The following is an 18771-nucleotide window of genomic DNA, read 5'->3' as shown; positions in this document are numbered from 1 at the left end:
ATTTTTAGCCACAATTCAGTCCAGTCCCTTGGAATAGGACACGAAGGGGTGTATTCAGAGTCACAGTGCACTGAAGACTAGATAAGATGCCAGGTCTCCTGACCCAGAGTCCTTGGCTCATAGTGCTGCACCATGATCCACCCCTCTAAATTTCAAGTGACTCTATATAATTGATATTCATGCCAGAAACAAGTAGACCATGGATAGGGTTGTGTAGAATTCTGGAGTGAAAAGGAGATGAGATGTCTGCACATTTTCATTTTTCTAAGAGAAAAAGAGAAGCAGTGGTCCATGTTTCTGATTGTTCAGTCTGGAGGTCTAGCAGCTGAGTCAAAGTTGAATGGCTCAGAGGAGGAACTCCATCCTCTTCTTGTCTTTGGCTCAAAAGGTGATGCATTTGTAAACCACAATATATATATATATATATATATATATTGTGTGTGTATTTGCCTGTCGTAACAAAAGTGAATATGTTCCCTGTTTGTCCCAATAGGGGCCCATAAAGATGAAGTGACTTGTTCTAATTCATCCAACTTGTCAGTAGCAGGGACAGGTCTGGAACCAAGATCGCTTGGTCTTCTCTTTTGAGCCACATCTCATTTTGTCATGCTGTCTGATAGATGCTATCACAAATCCAAACTGTATCTGTTTCCTTCAGTTAGGACAATAAACTCTCCAGTAGGTCTTGGGATTGAGTTGCCACATCCAGCAGTGGGGATGGGATGCATGGGACTATCCATATTCCTTCTTTGTCCCCTGACTCTCAGTTTAGTGGTAAGGTTTGCAAGGTGGGCTGCCTTTGCCTGCCCCCTTGGAGTCAGTGTATCAGCCTAAGGTGCCAGGGACAACGATCAGGTGGACCACACACCCACCTGTTCCTGGGGCCAGCTAATTTTAGTAGCTCTAGGGCCTGCTGGAAATTTTACCAGGGAAACTCAGAACTCACCGTCTGTTGCTGTTTCCTTTCAGTGTACCCCTGCGGAGCCACGGTCTGGCCCCCTACTTACTCCAGGAAGGAACACTGGGAATACCCCCGATCTGAAGTGATCCAGGGCCCTCTGCCGCCCTCGCCTCACCGCCACACCACCCCAGCTGTGATGCCGGAGCCCACTGGCCTCTATGGGGGCTTCCCGTTCCCTCTGGAGCTGGAAAACAAGCGGGCGCCCCTCCCGCCTCGCTACAGCAACCAGAACCTGGAAGACCTGATGCCCCCGCGGCCCCCCAGCCCCCGAGAGTGCCTGCTTGCTCCCTGTCTCAATGAGTACACAGCCATCAGCTACTACCACTCGCAGTTCCGGCAGGGAGGGGGAGGGCCTTGCCTGGCAGAGGAGGGGTACAAGGGGGTGAGCATGCGCCTCAGCAGGGCCGGGCCCTCCTATGCCGACTGCGAGGGGGAGGCTGCGCCTCCCACCGGCCGCCATCCCCGGGCGCCCCCCAACTATGAGGGCTCCGACATGGTGGAGAGTGATTATGGGAGCTGCGAGGAGGTCATGTTCTAGCTCCCTGTTCTCAGAGGAAGGCAGGTGGAGGCCGCGGTCCGGCACCGTCTTCCTGTCTCATAGGGAGTGAGTTGAGTGCGGCTGGGAGGGGGAGGGTAGCCCCCATACCCAGTCAGACTGCCATCCCTTGAAACGTGCTCTTCCGGTCCCCCAGCGGGTCCCTGAGGGTGGAGGGAAGCTGAGGATAGAGCTTCAGAAACAGCACGAGGGCCCCAGGAGAGGGGATGCACAGAGCAGTTACCCTGGAAAACCAGGAATGACTGACTCCTGGGATGGCCAAGAGGCAGGCTGTCCGTGGATTTGCCATCTTTCCGTCCCAGGAAGACAGGCCTGAACTATGGGGTCAGCATTGCCAGCAGGCATCCTATGGCTGCCCAGAGCTCCATTTTGGAGCTAGGCAGGTTGGGGCCCAAAGGCAACTACTATACCAGCTACAGAGGGGAGGCCCCGGAGCATCTGACCCTGGAGGGCCACTCGGTAATCTTCCTAGGGGCTGAGAGGTGAGCAGAAGGTGAACAGGTACCATAGCCACCTGGGAATCTGCCCGTGCATACATTGATTGCATATCTGTCCAGGGTCTTCTCTGTCAGGAAGCATGCTAGGCACCAGGGGTGAAGAGGGGTCCTAAGGAACATCACTTGGGCCTCAAGTCCCCCAACAGTCCTGCTCCCATAGCCCAGATTCAGAGGAACTTGCTCCACCTCAACAATGACAAGAATCTTGGGCTGGCCAGGATTCTCTGGAGCCCTGAACTTTTTCTATTGAAGAATTCAGACCTCCTGGAACTCTGGGTTCTTCACCCCAAGATTCCCAGGTACTTCTGGTCAAAGGCAGGAAAGACATCACTCTTCATTTTAAGAATTCTTTGGCACTTTTCAACCTTGCTGTCTGAACGAGTTTTCCAAAAGGAATTTTCTTCTCTAGACAACAAGGAACTCAGAACTCACAATTAGGGCAGGATGGAAGCAGGGAACAGACCAGCAGAACGTCCAGACTGGACCTCTGCCCTTTCTTGCTCGTCCATCTCAGATGCCTGCCGATCAAGTGTTACCTGCACTGACTCAATTCTCCGCATGGAGGGTCAATGTGGGCACGCCTCTCCACATGTGGACGCCCTAGTATGACTCATGTGTTCACATGTGCAGAGTGTATGTAGCCAGGAGAGGCAAGGACCAGAAGCCAAGGAGGCCTCTGGTGGCCTTGCCACTCCCTCCCCTGCCAGTCCCTCTCTCCGGTCCACTGCCTTTTCACGTGTGTTGTTTCTGGAGACGAAAGTCAAAAGGAAGAGCAATGGAGACTCTCACCCAACAGGATTGCTGCTTGCCGGGAGAGAGTTGAGTGGGTGAGAGCGTGTTGTGTGAGTGGTTCGCGGCTGTGGGTGTGACTGAGCGTGAGCCATGGGATGTGTGGTTTTGTCCGTCATTTGATTTTTTTTTTTAACAATAAAGTATCTTTTTTACTGTTATGTTCTGTGTCACTTAGCCTGTTTCAGGTTGGGGTCAGGAGAATGACAGGAGAGTCTATGGGCCCTCCTGAGCCAAGATGCATGGAATCTGGGAGCTGGAAGTCATCCCCAAACCTGGCACAACTGCTCCTGAGCTCTATCAAGACTCACACAATCAGAGCTATGGGGCTGGGGTCCAGGAAACTCTTTGGAAAAAAAATGTCCTCAACTCTGATATAACTGCCTGCAGTGGTTTGAGTTCTTCATTTTAAATGTGGGAAAACTAAGGTTCTGAGTGACAGTCCACTAACCAGCAGGTTAAGCAAAGGTCCAAGACAAGATGTGGGACTCCGGCCCCTGCCACCAACATTCGGCACTGTTTTGCACTGGTTGGGAAGGGGACTTAGCATCCACAAGTCTTGGCCAGCCAGGCCTCCTGACACCCTGAGCAGCCAGTGCCTGCAACTCCACAGCTCTCCTGCTGAATATGACTTCACTGAGCAAGCTCAGTAATCCCTGGGATTACTGTGGGCTTTCCAATCCTGTTGAACAGAGAGGGCATAACTGGGGGAGATGCTGGGGTCAGACAGGTTTGATTCTAAGCTTGGTTCTGTCACACACTCACTATGTGACCTCGATTAGCTATGACTTGGCCAAGGAGACATCACTTTCTTAAAGACTATTTTTAAAGAGCAGTTTTAGGTTCATAGCAAAATTGAGCTAAAGACAGAAATTCTCAACACCCCCTGTCCCTACACATGTATCAACAACCCTCACCAGAGTAGTAGTGAACCTGTACTGACACTCCATCCCACAAAGCTCATAGCTGACAGCAGGGTTTGTTCTCCGTGTTGCATAGTCTATGGGTTTGGATGAATGTATACTGAGTTACCCACCATTATAGTTTTGTGCAGAGTAGTTTCACTGCCACACACTCTTGGCCTATTTATTCCTAATCCCTGGCAACCACTGATCTGTGTATAGTTTTGCCCTTTCCAGAAAATCATATAGGCAGAACCACAAAGTACGTCATCATTTAAGATTGGTTTCAGATTGGCTTCTTTCACTCAGCGATATGATTTAAGTCTCCTCCTTGTCTTTTTATGTCGTAATAGCTCATTTCTTTTAAGCCTTGAATAGTTTGTAGTTTGGGTGTACTACAATTTATTTATGTGTTCACCTACTGAAGGACATCTTGGTTGCTTCTGAGTTTTAGCAATTGGGAATAAAGCTGCTCTAAACATCCATATGGGGTTCTTGTGTGGACACGGGCTTTCAAGTCCTTTGGGTAAATACTAGGTAGAGCAATTGCATACTCTCGTGGTAAGAGTATGTTTAGTTTTATAAAATACTGCCAAAATATCTGTACCATGTTGCATTTCCACCAGCACCAATGAGAGTTCCCATCACCTCATATCCCCACCGGAATTTGGTATTGTCAGCTTTCTGGATTTGGGTCATTCTATTGGATGTGTAGATAGTGGAATCTCATTATTGTGACCATTTGTATTTTGCTGATAACATGATGTGGAGCATCTCTTTTTATTTATTTATTTATTTATTTTTTGCCACCTATACACCTTTAAGTCAGTTTTTTTTCTTATTATTGAGTTTTAGTAGTTGTTTATTTTGGTTAATAATCTTTTATCCAATAGATCTTTTATAGCTATCTTCTCCCCAGTTGGTGGCTTGCCTTCATTCACTTGACAGAACCTTTTACCGAACAGAAAGTTTTAATCTTAACGAAATCCTGAAATCCAGTTCATCGATTCTTTCTTTCGTGGATGGTCCTTTTGGTGTAGATTCTGAAAAGTCATCACCAAGCCCAAGGTCATCTGGATTTTCTCCTGTGTTAGTTTCTTTGCAATTAACATGTAGGACTGAGATTCATTTTGAGTTGGTTTTTGTGAAGTCTGTGAGGTCTAGATTTATCTTTTTACATATGGAAGTCCACGTGTCTGAGTACCATTGGTGAAAAGACTTTCCACAGCATTTGCTCATTTGTACGAGTTCAGGTGGATCTCTTATTTTTTTCAGTAAAACAAATATAGTAAATAATATTAATAATACCTACTTCATAATATTATTGTGAGGAATAACTGTAAATATTTGTGCTTACCAATAAGTTTGTGGGGATAAACTTACCCTATGCAAAAAATCACAAATAATCCAATTCACCAAATTTGCCCAGATTTCTATTATCTTACTTACGAGTTTTGCCCTGATAGACTACCACGTCTACTGTAATTTACTTTTTTCTTTAAATGTATTTAGATTCATAAAAACATTTTATTCATCTTAAGAAGCTAATGTCCATAAACTAGAGGATCTGAGTTACCGTTTTTTTCTAACACATGATAACATAACTATTCAGATTAAAAAATGACTGTCTGGTGCCCTGAATCATTTTGGCAAACGAATCATGATGTTCCTCACTCCAAGGTCCACAGAGGGGATGTGCTCACCTGCATGGTGGTGAGGTCCCAATGCAGGGTGAGGCTCTCTGCAGGGCACTGACCACCTCTCACTCTCCTGGACACAATGCTTCACCCAGCCCGCCTCACCCTTTGTCCGCCTGCAGTTGCACTTTCTAAAGTTGGCCACCAGGGTGCTCTCTGAGATCAAGATCTGGCTTCCTGAACCTCGGAGGACCCAACAGTTTCAGAGAAATTCTCTCAAGTAACTTGTGCACTGTTCCGAGCATCCTAAGCCTGACAGCAGACGGGAGACTTTACAGTTCACCTTAAAATCCCTCACTACCATCAGCCACCACCTCTACAGCCACCAGTTACTGCTGTAGGCCAGGGGCTGTGCAAGCACTTGGTATGCCTCATTTCATTTAATCCTCACAAAACCCTCTCGAGGAAGGTATTGTCATCTCCATTTACAGACTGGGGAACAGAGGTATACAGAAATGAAGTAGCTTGTGTGAGACTACCAAGTTCATGAGTGACAGGGCCGGGATCCCAAGTTAGGTTTGCCTGACTCCATATTTATGTCTTACATGTGAGCTCATGAAGCAAATCACAAACACAGGACACCAGAAGAGCGACACAAAGCAGCAAGCGAGGCTTAGAGGACTGAGTTCAGGACAAGTCATTCTAATTGTAGGTGCGTTGATAGAGCCAGAGTGTCCTGATTTGGGGAGGTGGGAGTCTGCTCAGCCTTGGGGCACCACTCCACGCCTCGCCTGCAAACTTACATCCAGTCTTGGGGACAGACATTAAGAGTAACCCAACAACCTTGGACACTGCTACAGGAGAGGATCTGGAAGGGAGGTGGCAGGGGCCAGGACTCGAGTGTGCCCCACAAGGAACCACTCCAGGATGCAGGCAGTGGGCAGTTTCTGCTGCAGAAGACCTGGTAGCTAGGACTCACCAGGACAAGCAGTGTAGGCACTGTGTGATAAGTTGTGGATTAAACGCTCTCAGGTGCCAGGGCAGCTTGGATTGGCTTGTGCAGTCACTATTTTTCAAGACTTTCTAGAAAGGGTAAATGCGTTGTCCAGAAATGGGGCAGTGCCCTGGAGGGAGACACATGAGGTCTTGGAGAGAGGCCTGATGTCACAACTAGAACCCTTGACGAATGGTTATCTGGAACGGCCTGCTCTCTTGAGTTAAAGATTATGGAGATTCTAAAAGAGCTGGGGGAAGAAGATACAGTGTGTCAAGTTTTCAGATGGGCAGTGACTTGCCCAGGACCCACAGCCAGTTCAGTGAACCCATTCTCTCTGTATGACAAGATGAATTAGTGAAGATACCAACCTGCAAGGGCCCCAGCCAAGGGGCTGACCTACAGCCCCAAAGGACAGGCTCTGGAAGTCCTCTTGAGGCTTCTGCTTGTTCCTCCTTGAGAAGAGCCACATGTATCCCTGGATGAATAGCAGGACTTAGGGACTGGCCTTAAAAAATGAACTTTGGGATTTTCTCAAGATTCCCTAATAAGCTGGTGTGGGTTGTGCACACCTGTAATCCCAGTGGCTTGGGAGGCTGAGACAGGAGGATCACAAATTCAAAGCCAGTCTCTGCAAATTCAAAGCCAGATTCAGCAACTTGGCAAGGCCCTAAGCACCTTGCTGAGACCCTGAGCCTGAGGGTGTGGCTCAGTGGTTAATTACCCCTGGATTCAATCCTTGGTACCAAAAAAAAAAAAAATCCCCAATAAGCCTACAAGGTCCCACCAAGGTCAGTGCTTGGTTAGATTGACACAAAACTCCGAGTAAACATAATGGCATCAACTCCTTCCCGATCCAGGACAACAGTCACAACTTAGGAGACCACGCTGATTTTAGTAACCGATTAATCCAAGTACAAGATTAGTGCCCATGGGAGAAGTCCAATCTAATTTGACCTTGAGCAGTTCAGGACTTAGGGAAATTGGCCAAATGGTGTCCCTTGGTATCTGGCAGAGATCGGTTCCAGGACCTCCCAAGGAGGTCAAAATCTCTGGGTGCCCAGTCCCTATGGAAAATGCTGTGGCGCTTGCATATAACCTATGTACATCCTCCATGAGCTTGAAATCATTTCTATCTTACTTATAATATGTAAGATAACAGGTTCTTGAGGACCTTGTGCCTTAGTTAGCAAAGTGGGGATGTTGCCAGTACTTTTCCTTGCTGGATTTGAGTACTAAATGAAATACTGTACGTAAAGTGCTTAGTACTGCTGGCATAGCAAAGGCTTAATGGGTATTAGGTATGTACCCATTACTACTGGAAAGGCAAAAATCTGTGTAATATCCACATCCACACACGTACTTTTGCTCCAAGGTCAGGAAACAAAGAACATCCCTGCAGGCTGAAGGTAAGTAGGAGCTAAATGTACCAAGGACATTAGTTCTCAACCTGGGAGGCGGGTGGTATTTGGCAATATCTGAGGATATTTTAGGCTGTCACAACTTGCAAGATGCAACTGGCATCTAGTGGATGCAGGCCAAAGATGCTGCTAAACAAATGCATAGGAAAACCTGCACCACAAAGAATTATTCAGCCTGGAATAGTGAGGAAAGAAACCCTGCCCTGAGGAAAAATGTGGCCTTCTGTAGCTTTACAAGAGCTGGGAATCTGGGCCTGAGGAAAAAGTACACTTTGGCCCCAAATAGTAGGTGTGGCATATGGTTTTAATCACTTACAAAAGGCACTATTCTGGATTCTGCACCTGTGAGTAAAAAAACAAAAGATAATCTCACCAGGTATTTAAGGTATATACAACATACCACGACTAAGTAGGATTTATTCCAGCTGGTTCAATATTCAGAAAACAAATATTATAATTCACCATACCAACAGGTAATAAAGAAGACCCATATGGTCACATCAACTGATGCAGAAAAAGAATTTGGCAAAATTCACTACCCGTCTAATAAAAAAATTCTGTACAGGAATAGAGGGAAGCATCTGTAAAGATCTCACAGCTTATAACACACTTCAAGCAAAAGACTTCTTTCCCTGTAAGACCAAGGATGAGACTAAGGTGTTTATTCATAGTACCCTGTTTTCAACCGTGTTCAAAGTTCCACCTACTAGGAAGGAAAGGAGGGATGAACACACAGACTGGAAAAGGAATACCACCATTTCTATTTTTATTTTTTACATTTTTTTTCAAGCATTATATTTATACATAGTATCTGGGTTCCTTTTGATTATACATACAAGGAATTTGATTTCAATTCCCAAACTCCCTTTTTCTACTGCTCTTCGTTTCACTCTTTTATTTTTCATTGGTACTTTCTACCTGTACATACAGGAGATGTTCCTTTGGGTACATTTATACATGTATGAAACATGATTCTCTCGGTTTCATTCTGTATTGGTGTCCCTTTCCCGCCCACCCTCCCTGCCTCTCAATCTCCTTCTACTCTGCAGATCTTCCCTCTATCTTTAGGATACCTGGACCCTACTCCCTGACTCCCCCTCCCCCCCCCCCCCCACTGCCTTCTTCCCTTATTTTGCTTTAGTTTTCACATAGGAGAGAAAACATTTGCCCCTTCATTTTCTGAGTCTGGTTTATGTCACTTGGGATGCTTTTCTCCATTTCCATCCATTTACTGGCAAATGCCATTATTTCACTCTTCTTTATGGCTGAGTAAAAACTCCAGAGTATATAGATGCCACGTTTTCTTGATCCATTCGTCAATGGGCACCTGGGTTGATTCCATAATTTGGCCATTGTGAATTGTGCTGCCATAAACATTGTAGCGCTGTATCGCTACAGTATGCCAATTTTATTTCTTTTGGACAAATACTGAGGAGTGGGATAGCTGGGTCATATGGTGGTTCCATTCCTAGTTTTCTGAGGAATCTCCACACTGCTTTCCAAAGTGGTCATACTAAGTTGCAGTCCCACCGAATGTATGAGTGTACCTTTCCCCACACAGCCTCACAGCATTTATTATTTGTATTCTTGATAATTGCCATTCCAACTGAAGATAAAATCTTAATGTAGTTTTGATTTGTATTTCCCTGATTGCTAGAGATATTTGTTGGCCATTTGTGTTTCTTCATTTGAGAAATTTATGTTTGGTTCTTGCCCATTTATTGATTAGGTTATTTGGTTTTTGGCATTGAGTTTGTTGAGTTCTTTATAAATTCTGTATATAACTGTCAGAGGAGTAGCTGGTGAAGATTTTAAATACCACTATTTTTATTTACAGACAACATGGTTGCCAAAAAAAAAAAATTCTCTAGAAGTTTAAAACTCACAAGATTATTGAGTACAAAAGGTCACAGGACACAAGATTAACATGTAAAAATTGACTGCATGTGTATAGACTACCAATGAATACACAGAAACTGACAAAAAAAATACCACATTACCATTTACAATCACTCCAAGGAAATTAAAACCATAAATCTAACAAAACATATATCTCATGATCTAAGAAATGGCTAAAAATTAAAAATGGTGACAGCACCAAGTGCTGGCATGAATGCAGAGAAAATGGACTGTGGTACAAGTATAAAATGGTACAGCCCCTCTAGAAAATGATTTGGAAGTTACTTTTAAAACCAGGAAGGCCTACCATACAACCCAGCACTACATTGTTGGGCACATATCCCAGAGGAATAAAAACTTATTTACAGGCAGAAATATTTGTACAAATATTCATAGTAGTTTTATAAGAGCCAAATTTAGAAATTATGCAAATTTCCTACAATGGATGAATGGTTACAAATGAATACTATGGAATACTATTTAGCAGTAAAAAGGAACAAACTATTGATACATGTATCAACTTGGAAGATCACCAAGGAAATTATACTGAGTGAAAGAAATCAATCTCAAAAGGATACAAACAGGGAACTGGGGTTGTGGTTCAGAGGCAGAGCACTTGCCTAGCATGCATGAGGCACTGGGTTAGCTCCTTAGCATCACATAAAATAAATAAAACGAAGGTATTGTGTCCATCTACAACCAAAAAAAATTTTTTTAAAAGGATACAAACAGAATAATTCAATAGGTAACATTCATTAAATTATGTATTTATAGAGGTGAAGAACAGATTAGTGGCTACCAGAGGTTAGGCATGTGGAGGAACAGACACTGAGCGGCATAAAGCATCTGGTGATAGTCAGCCATCCAGATTGTGCGGTGGAAAACAGGAAGCAACAGGTAGTAAAATGGCATAGAGCTGTATGCACACACACACATGCACATACACACAGGAGTGCATATTTACTGGAGAATCTGCACGAATCCAACAGACTGTGCCAATGTCAGTGTCCAGGTTTGATTGTGTACTAGTTATACAAGATGCTAACATGGGGGAGACAGGGTAAAGGAGACGCTGGGCCTCCCTGGATACTTCTCTGCACCTTCCTATGGCTCTACAATTATTAAAAATTAAAAGCTTAAGTTTAAAAGACAAATAACTACATTTTAAATGAAGCAAAATATTTAAACAAATATTCCATTAAAGATTGATTGGGCTGCAGTCATGGCTCAGTGGTAGAGTGCTTGCCTAGCATGCATGAGGCACTGGGTTTGATCCTTAGCACCACATTACAAAACTAAATAAAATAAAGTTTAAAAAAAAAGCTGAAATTCTTTAAAAAAAAAGACTAATGACCATTAAGTCCTTGAAAAAAAAAATGTTGAACATCATTAAACATCTGAGAAAAGCAAATTAAAACTACAATGAAATACCACTTCATAGCTGTTAGAATGGCTTATATTTCAGTCCACAATATTAAATATTGGTGAGGTTATGGAGCAACAGGAACTCTTATGCATGGCTAGTAGAAATCCAAAATGGTACGGCCACTTTGGAAAACAATTTCCAGTTTCTTATGAAGTGAGCGTACACTTACCATACAACCCACAGCTTCACTCTGGGTATTTACTCAGAAGACATGAAAACATATGCCTGTACAAAGACCTGTTCATCAAGAGTTGTAGCAGCTTTATTCATAATAGCTAAAAACTGAAAGCACGCCAAACATTTGTCAACCGGTCAATCCATAAACAAATGATGGATCCTCCATACAATGGAACGCAGAACTGAAATAAAAATAAACCACAGATACCTGTAACGACACAAGTGAATGTGAAGAGCATTTCGCTAAGTGACAGACGCCAGACAAAAGGGCTACACACTTAATTTGATTCACACGGCATGCTCAAAAAGACAAAATGAGAGAGAACAACATCAGTGGGTGCCGCAGACTGAATGGTCTGGGGATGGGATTGACTACAAAAGGGATGTAAGGGAACTTTGGAGGTAAAGGCAATAGTCTACGTCTTGACTGAGATGGGGGTCACATGATTGCACGCATTTGTCAAAGCTCATCAAACTGTACACTTGGAAAAATAGATGGATTTTATTATAGGAAAACTACACCCCAATGTTTAAAACAAAGAGGGGGAGACTAATGCAGGGTCCAGTGAATTATACTCATTAATCATGAGCTGAGCATGAGGAAGCCAGCTGACCTGGCACTGCCCCAGGTCTAGGGTCTGAGTCTGGTCCACTCATTCAAATTTATGCTTCTAGCTTCCGGCAGACTTACCTTGAGGAGCCTGGTTATCTGAAAGGAGGGATTGCAGCCATTAAATTAAGAATGTGAGCAGAAATAACAACTTGAAGAAGTGGACCATCTAAAAAGAGTTGAGTTCTCTGCACAGAAGAGGTGAGAGACATGATCCTAATGAATGGATGTGTAGTCAAGCAACAAACAGAACTACCTCTGGGTCTTGATTTTCTTAAGTCAGCTATTTCAGAAAACGTTTCACGATCCCATCATGCTTATAAAATATGACACTTTCATAACATTCTCTGTAACCCTCATGACAATCCCTAAAGATGGGCTTCCCTCCTGAGGCTGCAACAGACAGGGGCAGCTGGGGCCTTGGGAAGTACATGGGTTCTGGAACCAAAAGGCTTGCGCATCCCAGTTCTGCCACTTACTGGGTGGTGGCTTGGAACAGCGGGCTGGGTCTTTGAGATGACTCAGTATGGGTACATACACACACAAGTCATTGTCAGTCATGTTTCAAATGAGGTCAATGATGGTACATACAACACTGACATCATATTACATTGTCTTGTGAATAGTGGCCGTTTTTGTGTAAGTATTCTGTATGTGTGTGTGAGAGTAAGACAGACGGATTTTGAGGAACTGGCTTATATGACTGTGGGACCAGCAAGTCCGAGATTCACAGGGCAGGCTGGCAGCCTGGATCCTCATGGGCCCAAGTCAATGCTGTAGTCTTGAGACAGAATTTCTTCTTGCTTGAGGAAACTTCAGTTTGAGAACTTTCAACTGAATGAATGAAGCTCATGTTATTAAGGATATATATATATTTTTTAACTTGGGACAGGCTGATTTTATTTATCTTTTTCATTTTTTTATTTGTTGTTTTTAGATATACATGATAGTAGAGTGTATTTTTAGTAGAGTGTATTTTGACATATTATACATACATGGAGTATAACTTATTCTAATTAGGATTCCATTCTTGTGGTTGCACATAGTGTGGAGTTAACACTGGTTCTGTATTTATATATAAGGATAGGAAAGTTATGTCCAATTCATTCTACTTTCTTTCTTATTCCCATCCACCCTCCCTTCCTTTCATTTCCCTTTATCTGATCCCATGAAATTTTATACTTTCCTTCCCTACCCTCCCTAGTTATAGGTGGGCATCCGTATTATCAGAGAAAACATTCAGCCTTTGGTTGTTTGGGACTAGCTTATTTCACTTAGCATGATATTCTCCAGTTCCATCCATTTACCTGCAAATGCCATCATTTCATTCTTCTTTATGGCTGATAATATTCCATTGGGTATATATACCACATTTTCTTTATCCATACATATTAAGGATAATTTTACTTAAAGGCAACTAATTGTGATGGTAATTACATTTACAAAACACCTGCACAGCAACCCCTAGATTAGTGTTGGGTTGAATAACCACATAGAACATGCCTGGTAGGTGGGGTCATCTGACATGTCCAGAGAGGTTTGAAAAGTCTTTACTCAAGATTTCAAGAGAATCAGGGGGAGATCAGGGAAGGCAGGATTGTATAACAGAAAAGATAAATTTTGTGGTCTCTTTCATGGCAACCTTTCAATTCCACGGATAGTTCTGCTGTTTGCAGTACTCCCCCATGGCAACTCTGGGCATAACTGCAGACATTTAAACTAAGATCCAGAGAAGGGATTTGAGTGACTTTTTTTTTTTTTTTTTTTTTTTTTTTTTTAAAGCATGAAAACAAAGACATAGACTGCAACCTCTCAAAAATAAAAAATACAATTCATTTATTGAAAAGAAAAAGTTTAACACATAATTCATGTGCGCAACCCAAAACAAAATCTTCTACACATTCTGGCATAATCCACATCTCTACGCATACCATGCTGGAAATCCATCTCTGTGGGCACATCACATACACAGTTCTGTCTGCTGTCCAGATTTTGTTTACGGTAGTTCTCTGATTCCTCGGATTCATATGTCCATCAACACAGTTTATTACAGTCACCTGATTTCATTGTTTATCAGAAGAAAATTGCTTCACCTTGATTTACACCAAAGAACACAGATAACAATACCTCCCTTCATCTGATAACTTCGTATCAGCACCATTTATGTCCTTTGGCCAGGAATGACTCAGGGGTACAAAGGAAGGACCCCCCAAGAGGCTAATGCTGCCAGAGCAAACAACCTTGCAACCAGCAAGACTAATTGTCTTAAAAAGTATTGACCATGATTTCAAAGGCAACCCACATTGCATTACTTTCCTCTAATGGTCTCAGAGATTTGTAATGTACTTTGGAAAATTAAATTCTAAGGCGACTTGAAGCCACCCTCCTGATTACCACAGTCTGCTGTTTCCGTACTGCCGGTCTCCTGTTGGATGAAGCAGCACTGTGTCCCTCTGGGGACACACTGAGATCTGCCATCAAAGAAAACCACAGGTACAGAGCCCTTGCCAGGAACAGGGAATAGAGAGCCCTAGAAACAGAGAGAAGTGAGAAGCTTCACTTCCGAGAAAGATGAGGGGATGTGTAGTGTCAGACGCCAGTGACACGGGAGGAAAGACGAATTTGAGAAGCAAAAATTAAGATGAGACCATAGGGAGGGGGGTGATTTTTCTAATGACTGTTACCACCTATCACACTGACACTATTACCTTTCACAGGGGTAGAGGGTGAGCAGCAGGCACCAGCCAGCGGGTTTGGCTGGAGCCGTGAGACACGAGAGCGGGGGTCTGCGCTAAGCTGTGCTGTCAGGTCTCACATCTGACCAGGGCTTGTGTAGGGGAAGGGCTCTTAGCAGCTGGACAGCAGCACAATAGAAATAATGCCACTTGTGAATGGTGACAGCTTCCAGGAAGAGTGAACAGCCAATGCCAGGTCACACTGTTTCCACCAAGTGTCTGCATTTACGAGAAGGGGCACTGCCAGCTGTAATCCTGTGCCCAACCGCAGCATTTGGAGGATTCTGAGAAAGCTGCCTGTGGGCTCATTGGGGACCGGGGACTGAACCAGAGACGGCAGCAGGAACAGAACCCTGCAGTCTGTCTTTGGTGCATCCTGCATGCAGTCTCGCAGCCTCGTACTCGGGAAAACCATGGCTCCGAGATCAGCTTTTTATTTATCCAGGTGCACTCTCCCGAGGGGCCAGAGTCAGAGACAGTGAATGGCTGGGACGCCAGCTCTCAGCCAGCAAAGGGAAGACACAGGAAAGCCCTCTGACTCACCGAGCACTGGGGGCAGCAAAAGCGCTTCCCAGGGCTCCTTGCAGCGGCGGAGGAAGGGCCTTCCCCAGCCCACCATCTGGCTTCCCTCCTTGCCCATAAGCTGTGCGACCACACAGTCAGGAAGACCCTAATGAGTCAACTCACCTGGGTTTTCTGAAATAGCCATGCATTCAGGTTGTCAACGCAACAGGAACACAAGAAAGAGCTCAAGCAGGCACAGGCATGCCAAATGAGCTCCTGGAAACCAGAAAGCTAGGGCCAGCTCTCCCACACATCTTCTCTGGGCCAGGGGCCTGGAAGCAACAGCCCACAGGTGGCTAAGGGCTGGAGCTGGAGGACCTCAGTATCCTGCTGTCCTGCTCCTAGGTCCCAGCCTCACAGCCCCAACCTCACACTTGCCTGGACAGAGTTGCTTCTAGCAGCTCTGAGCAAACAGAGGCCTCCAATGATGGAGGAAGCCATGGGAAGGACACAAGTCTGACCCCTTCTACTGGCAAGTGCCTGCCTGCTGAAAGCAACTCTCGGGATGGCTACAGGAAGATGGTGGGCTGACAGTTGGGCTGCCAGAGCCCAAGTCTGGGAACAGGAGGTGACAATTTCTGAGCCCACTTTGGTAACTTCTAGAGACCTGAGACTTCAGAGAGCAGGGCCTCTGCTATTCCAGGCTGGGACCTTGGTCACATAAGCACCTGTTAGAGACAACCAAAGAGTAAAAAGAGTGGGTGAAAAGTGTCATTCTCCCAAGGGAGAAGAAGTAAACAAAGGTGACATCTTCCAAAGTCATCAAGTGATGAGGCAGGCTGGGACAGGAGAGGGTCCACTCTTCCCATCCCCTTACCAGGAAGGTAAGGCCTTATCAGCTCGGTTGGTCTTGGAAGAGCAGAGAAAGGAAAAGCTGGCTGTGAGGGGGCGTCGCAGCCCTTGTGGGCTCCGGTGAAACACAAAAACACATCCCTGATGAATCTCCTGCTTTCCCTTGAACAGCTCTCCAGACAAATCATACCTACAGGTAAGCGAGGGCTGGCGACGGGAATGCAGGAGACATGGAAGCCGCTGTTACACACGCGCACACACACGTACACGCGCACACACACACATGGTCCAAGAGCCAGGTAGTCAACAAATGCCCATCTGAAACACTTCTCACGCCACGAGGAAGGAAGTGGCAGCCAGAGCCAGGCACCACATCTCTCTGCGCCCCCTCCGAAGGTTGCTCCCTAATCTGCAGGCTGACCTTGAGGTGGCCAGCACTAGGCTGCTCAGGACACCTGGGAAAGGACAGGGGAAACAATTAGTGTTCACTGGTTCCTTTTAAGGTCCAGGGCACAGAGGCAGCTGGGGTGGGGCATTGCTTCTGCCCTCCCCCCATGACTGTAAAAAACCAAGCAAGCCCCGTGCACAGTGTCAGATCATTGCCAAATTCTATGAACTTAATGCCAGACTCTGTGCACGCTGACCTCAACTTCCCACCCATGGCAACAGAGTGGGTGTCCTCCCATTGGGTGAACCCTGCCATCCCTTTCTCTTGTCAGGTGCTGAGATAAAAAAATGGGCCTAGATGTACTAAGCAACCACAGGATAAGCCTCCCTTGACCAACACCTCTGCCACGCGGCCACGCGTGCCTTGGGCCTAGTGCACACACAAGCGTTTCCCTAACACTCTCATGTTCAGCACGAGACCAAGCTGACCAATGGGAGAAAACGCGCGCCTCCTCATGGAGGCCCGCATGCAGGTGATCCCGCTTCAACCCCTCGGGTGCTCAGCCAAGGGTGCTGAGCGCCTCAACGGACATTTTCCAGAGCAAGTTTCTTTTCAGCAAGAGGAGCTGAGTAAAAGTTTACTGAAAAAGAAACAATTCATAATAACCACAGATCCAGAGTCAGAGTCTAAAACCAAAACCCTAATCTTAAATAAAATATAAATACTTTCAATTTCCACAGCACTGCGTATCTTTTAAGAGCAAAAGCAATTAAGAATATAGTGTTGTGACCTGCGTGGAAGAACTCAAGAGAAGGTGTGGCCCAAAGGTCCCAGCAAGCCAGAAAGAGAAAAGATTAAAAACTCTCCAGCTTGGGGGGCTGGTTTTGAAGTACTAGGTAGATCCAGATGCTCCCTGGAGGCTTGAAAAGGTAGAATACTGAGGTACAATTTTGGGAAAGAGATAAGAAAGAGACCTGGCTTTATAAAGAGGGGAGTTCCCACTTATTTACTCTAAGTCTGGCCTAGGACAGGAGAAAACACCGGTACAGGATACCAAAAATTTTAAAGTGAGCTGTGCAATAGGAAGAATCCGGGTGAGGTGCTAAGGGAGAGGACATGAGGAGGGGAAGAACTGAACGTTCTGGGTTAAAGTAAGTACAAATGAGCAGTGATAGAGCTGTCACTAGTGATACCTCCCAGGTGTCTCCCTGCCCCGCCCTGACCCAGTCTTACCCTGGCCAGGGTACCCAGGTGCCAGGTAGAAGGGGGCCCAGACAGAGCCTGCATTTCCCAGAGGCTGGACCGCACCAAAGCTCTGGGACAGGTGCTGGGGGACACGCAGGGGTGGGGTAGGCAGGTTCAGAGAATGCACCCAGGTCACTATACAGAGGCACTGGTGGAGTTGATGGAGATAGGAGCACTGCTTGGCTGGATCAGCTCATTGAGGGCCTGGTAAGTCCCCACCAGGAAGCCCACGAAGCCCAGGATGCTGATGAGGGCGTCCTTGGCGATGGTGAGGGGGCTCATGCCCTCTGAGTAGTAGGTGGTGATCTCCAGCATTGGGGGGATGATGAGGGCCAGGGCGCTGCTGCTCACGGAGCCCACCAGGGAGATGACCAGGTCCAGGCGGGGGATGAGGATGGCCAAGATGCCTGCAGGGAGAGAGCACAGGCCTGTTCACAGCCGTTCAGGGCTGGGAGAGATCCTCTCACTGATCAGCCAGTTCAGCACCTGTCCATCTTAGGGAATGGAGAGCGCTGAGAAAGCTTAGACACCACCAGATCCAATCGCTCGTTCCAGAAATGAGGAAATGAATACTCAGAGACGTGGAATGCCCAGCGTCTCCAGGTTCAGCACACTTGCCTCCTCTGGGGTCTGGGTCTGTGCGTGCCTAGTGTCAACCTCATGGTGATAGCTCCATGTGATCCACCGAGGCAGCAGTCAGGGGAACTGAGCCCAGGGAGTGGGTGGCAGGAGAACGTGGCTAGGAGTGCGGGCTCTGGAATCGAAATGCCCGGACTCCCACCCAGCTCCAGCACTAGACAGCTCATGTCTTCCTCTTTTCCCAGCTGCGAACCAGGGACAGTGGAATGGGGTAAAGAACTCAGAGCCCTAAAGGCACACAATGCTTACCTGTTTGCTAACCTCACCACCAGGCCCTGCTTATAACAAGCCAGGTGGCCCAGGGCAAAGCAGCTCCCATTTTAAGCCTCAATTTGTTCACAGATGAAATGAGGTGACGCTATTCACACTGATGGTGGTGAAAGTTTCGCCTGACTCAGAAGTTTTAAGAGGCCTTTCTTTCCAGCTTGGGCTCTTGGAGGTGCTCTGGGACACTTTCCCAGCACTCTGACGGCGGGAAGGTCCGTGTGCAGCTCAAGAGGGCACAACACGGCAGAGGCCTCCCTTCCTGTGGCTGTGCC

At 45.9% G+C, this 18771-nt stretch overlaps 2 protein-coding genes across 2 annotated transcripts in view; one reads left to right on the top strand and one right to left on the bottom strand.

Annotated features, from left to right (window-relative positions):
* The window catches only part of Fat2 (FAT atypical cadherin 2), an 82283-nt gene extending 79368 nt beyond the window's left edge, over window positions 1-2915 (top strand). The window contains exon 24 of the mRNA XM_047555511.1: window positions 970-2915. Coding sequence (XP_047411467.1) covers window positions 970-1499 — 530 coding nt within the window. The 3' untranslated portion in view covers window positions 1500-2915. The remainder of the gene's footprint in view (window positions 1-969) is intronic.
* Window positions 2916-13679: 10764 nt separating this feature from the next.
* Slc36a1 (solute carrier family 36 member 1) overlaps window positions 13680-18771 on the bottom strand; it is a 45043-nt gene continuing 39951 nt past the window's right edge. The window contains exon 11 of the mRNA XM_047556612.1: window positions 13680-18000. Within this exon, the coding sequence (XP_047412568.1) occupies window positions 17729-18000 (272 nt within the window). The 3' untranslated portion in view covers window positions 13680-17728. The remainder of the gene's footprint in view (window positions 18001-18771) is intronic.

This window comes from Sciurus carolinensis, chromosome 6 (genome assembly GCF_902686445.1).
Source record: "Sciurus carolinensis chromosome 6, mSciCar1.2, whole genome shotgun sequence".
Lineage (NCBI taxonomy): Eukaryota > Metazoa > Chordata > Mammalia > Rodentia > Sciuridae > Sciurus > Sciurus carolinensis.
The sequence above is the reverse complement of the archived record's forward strand: the minus strand, read 5'-3'. Positions and strand labels throughout refer to the sequence as shown.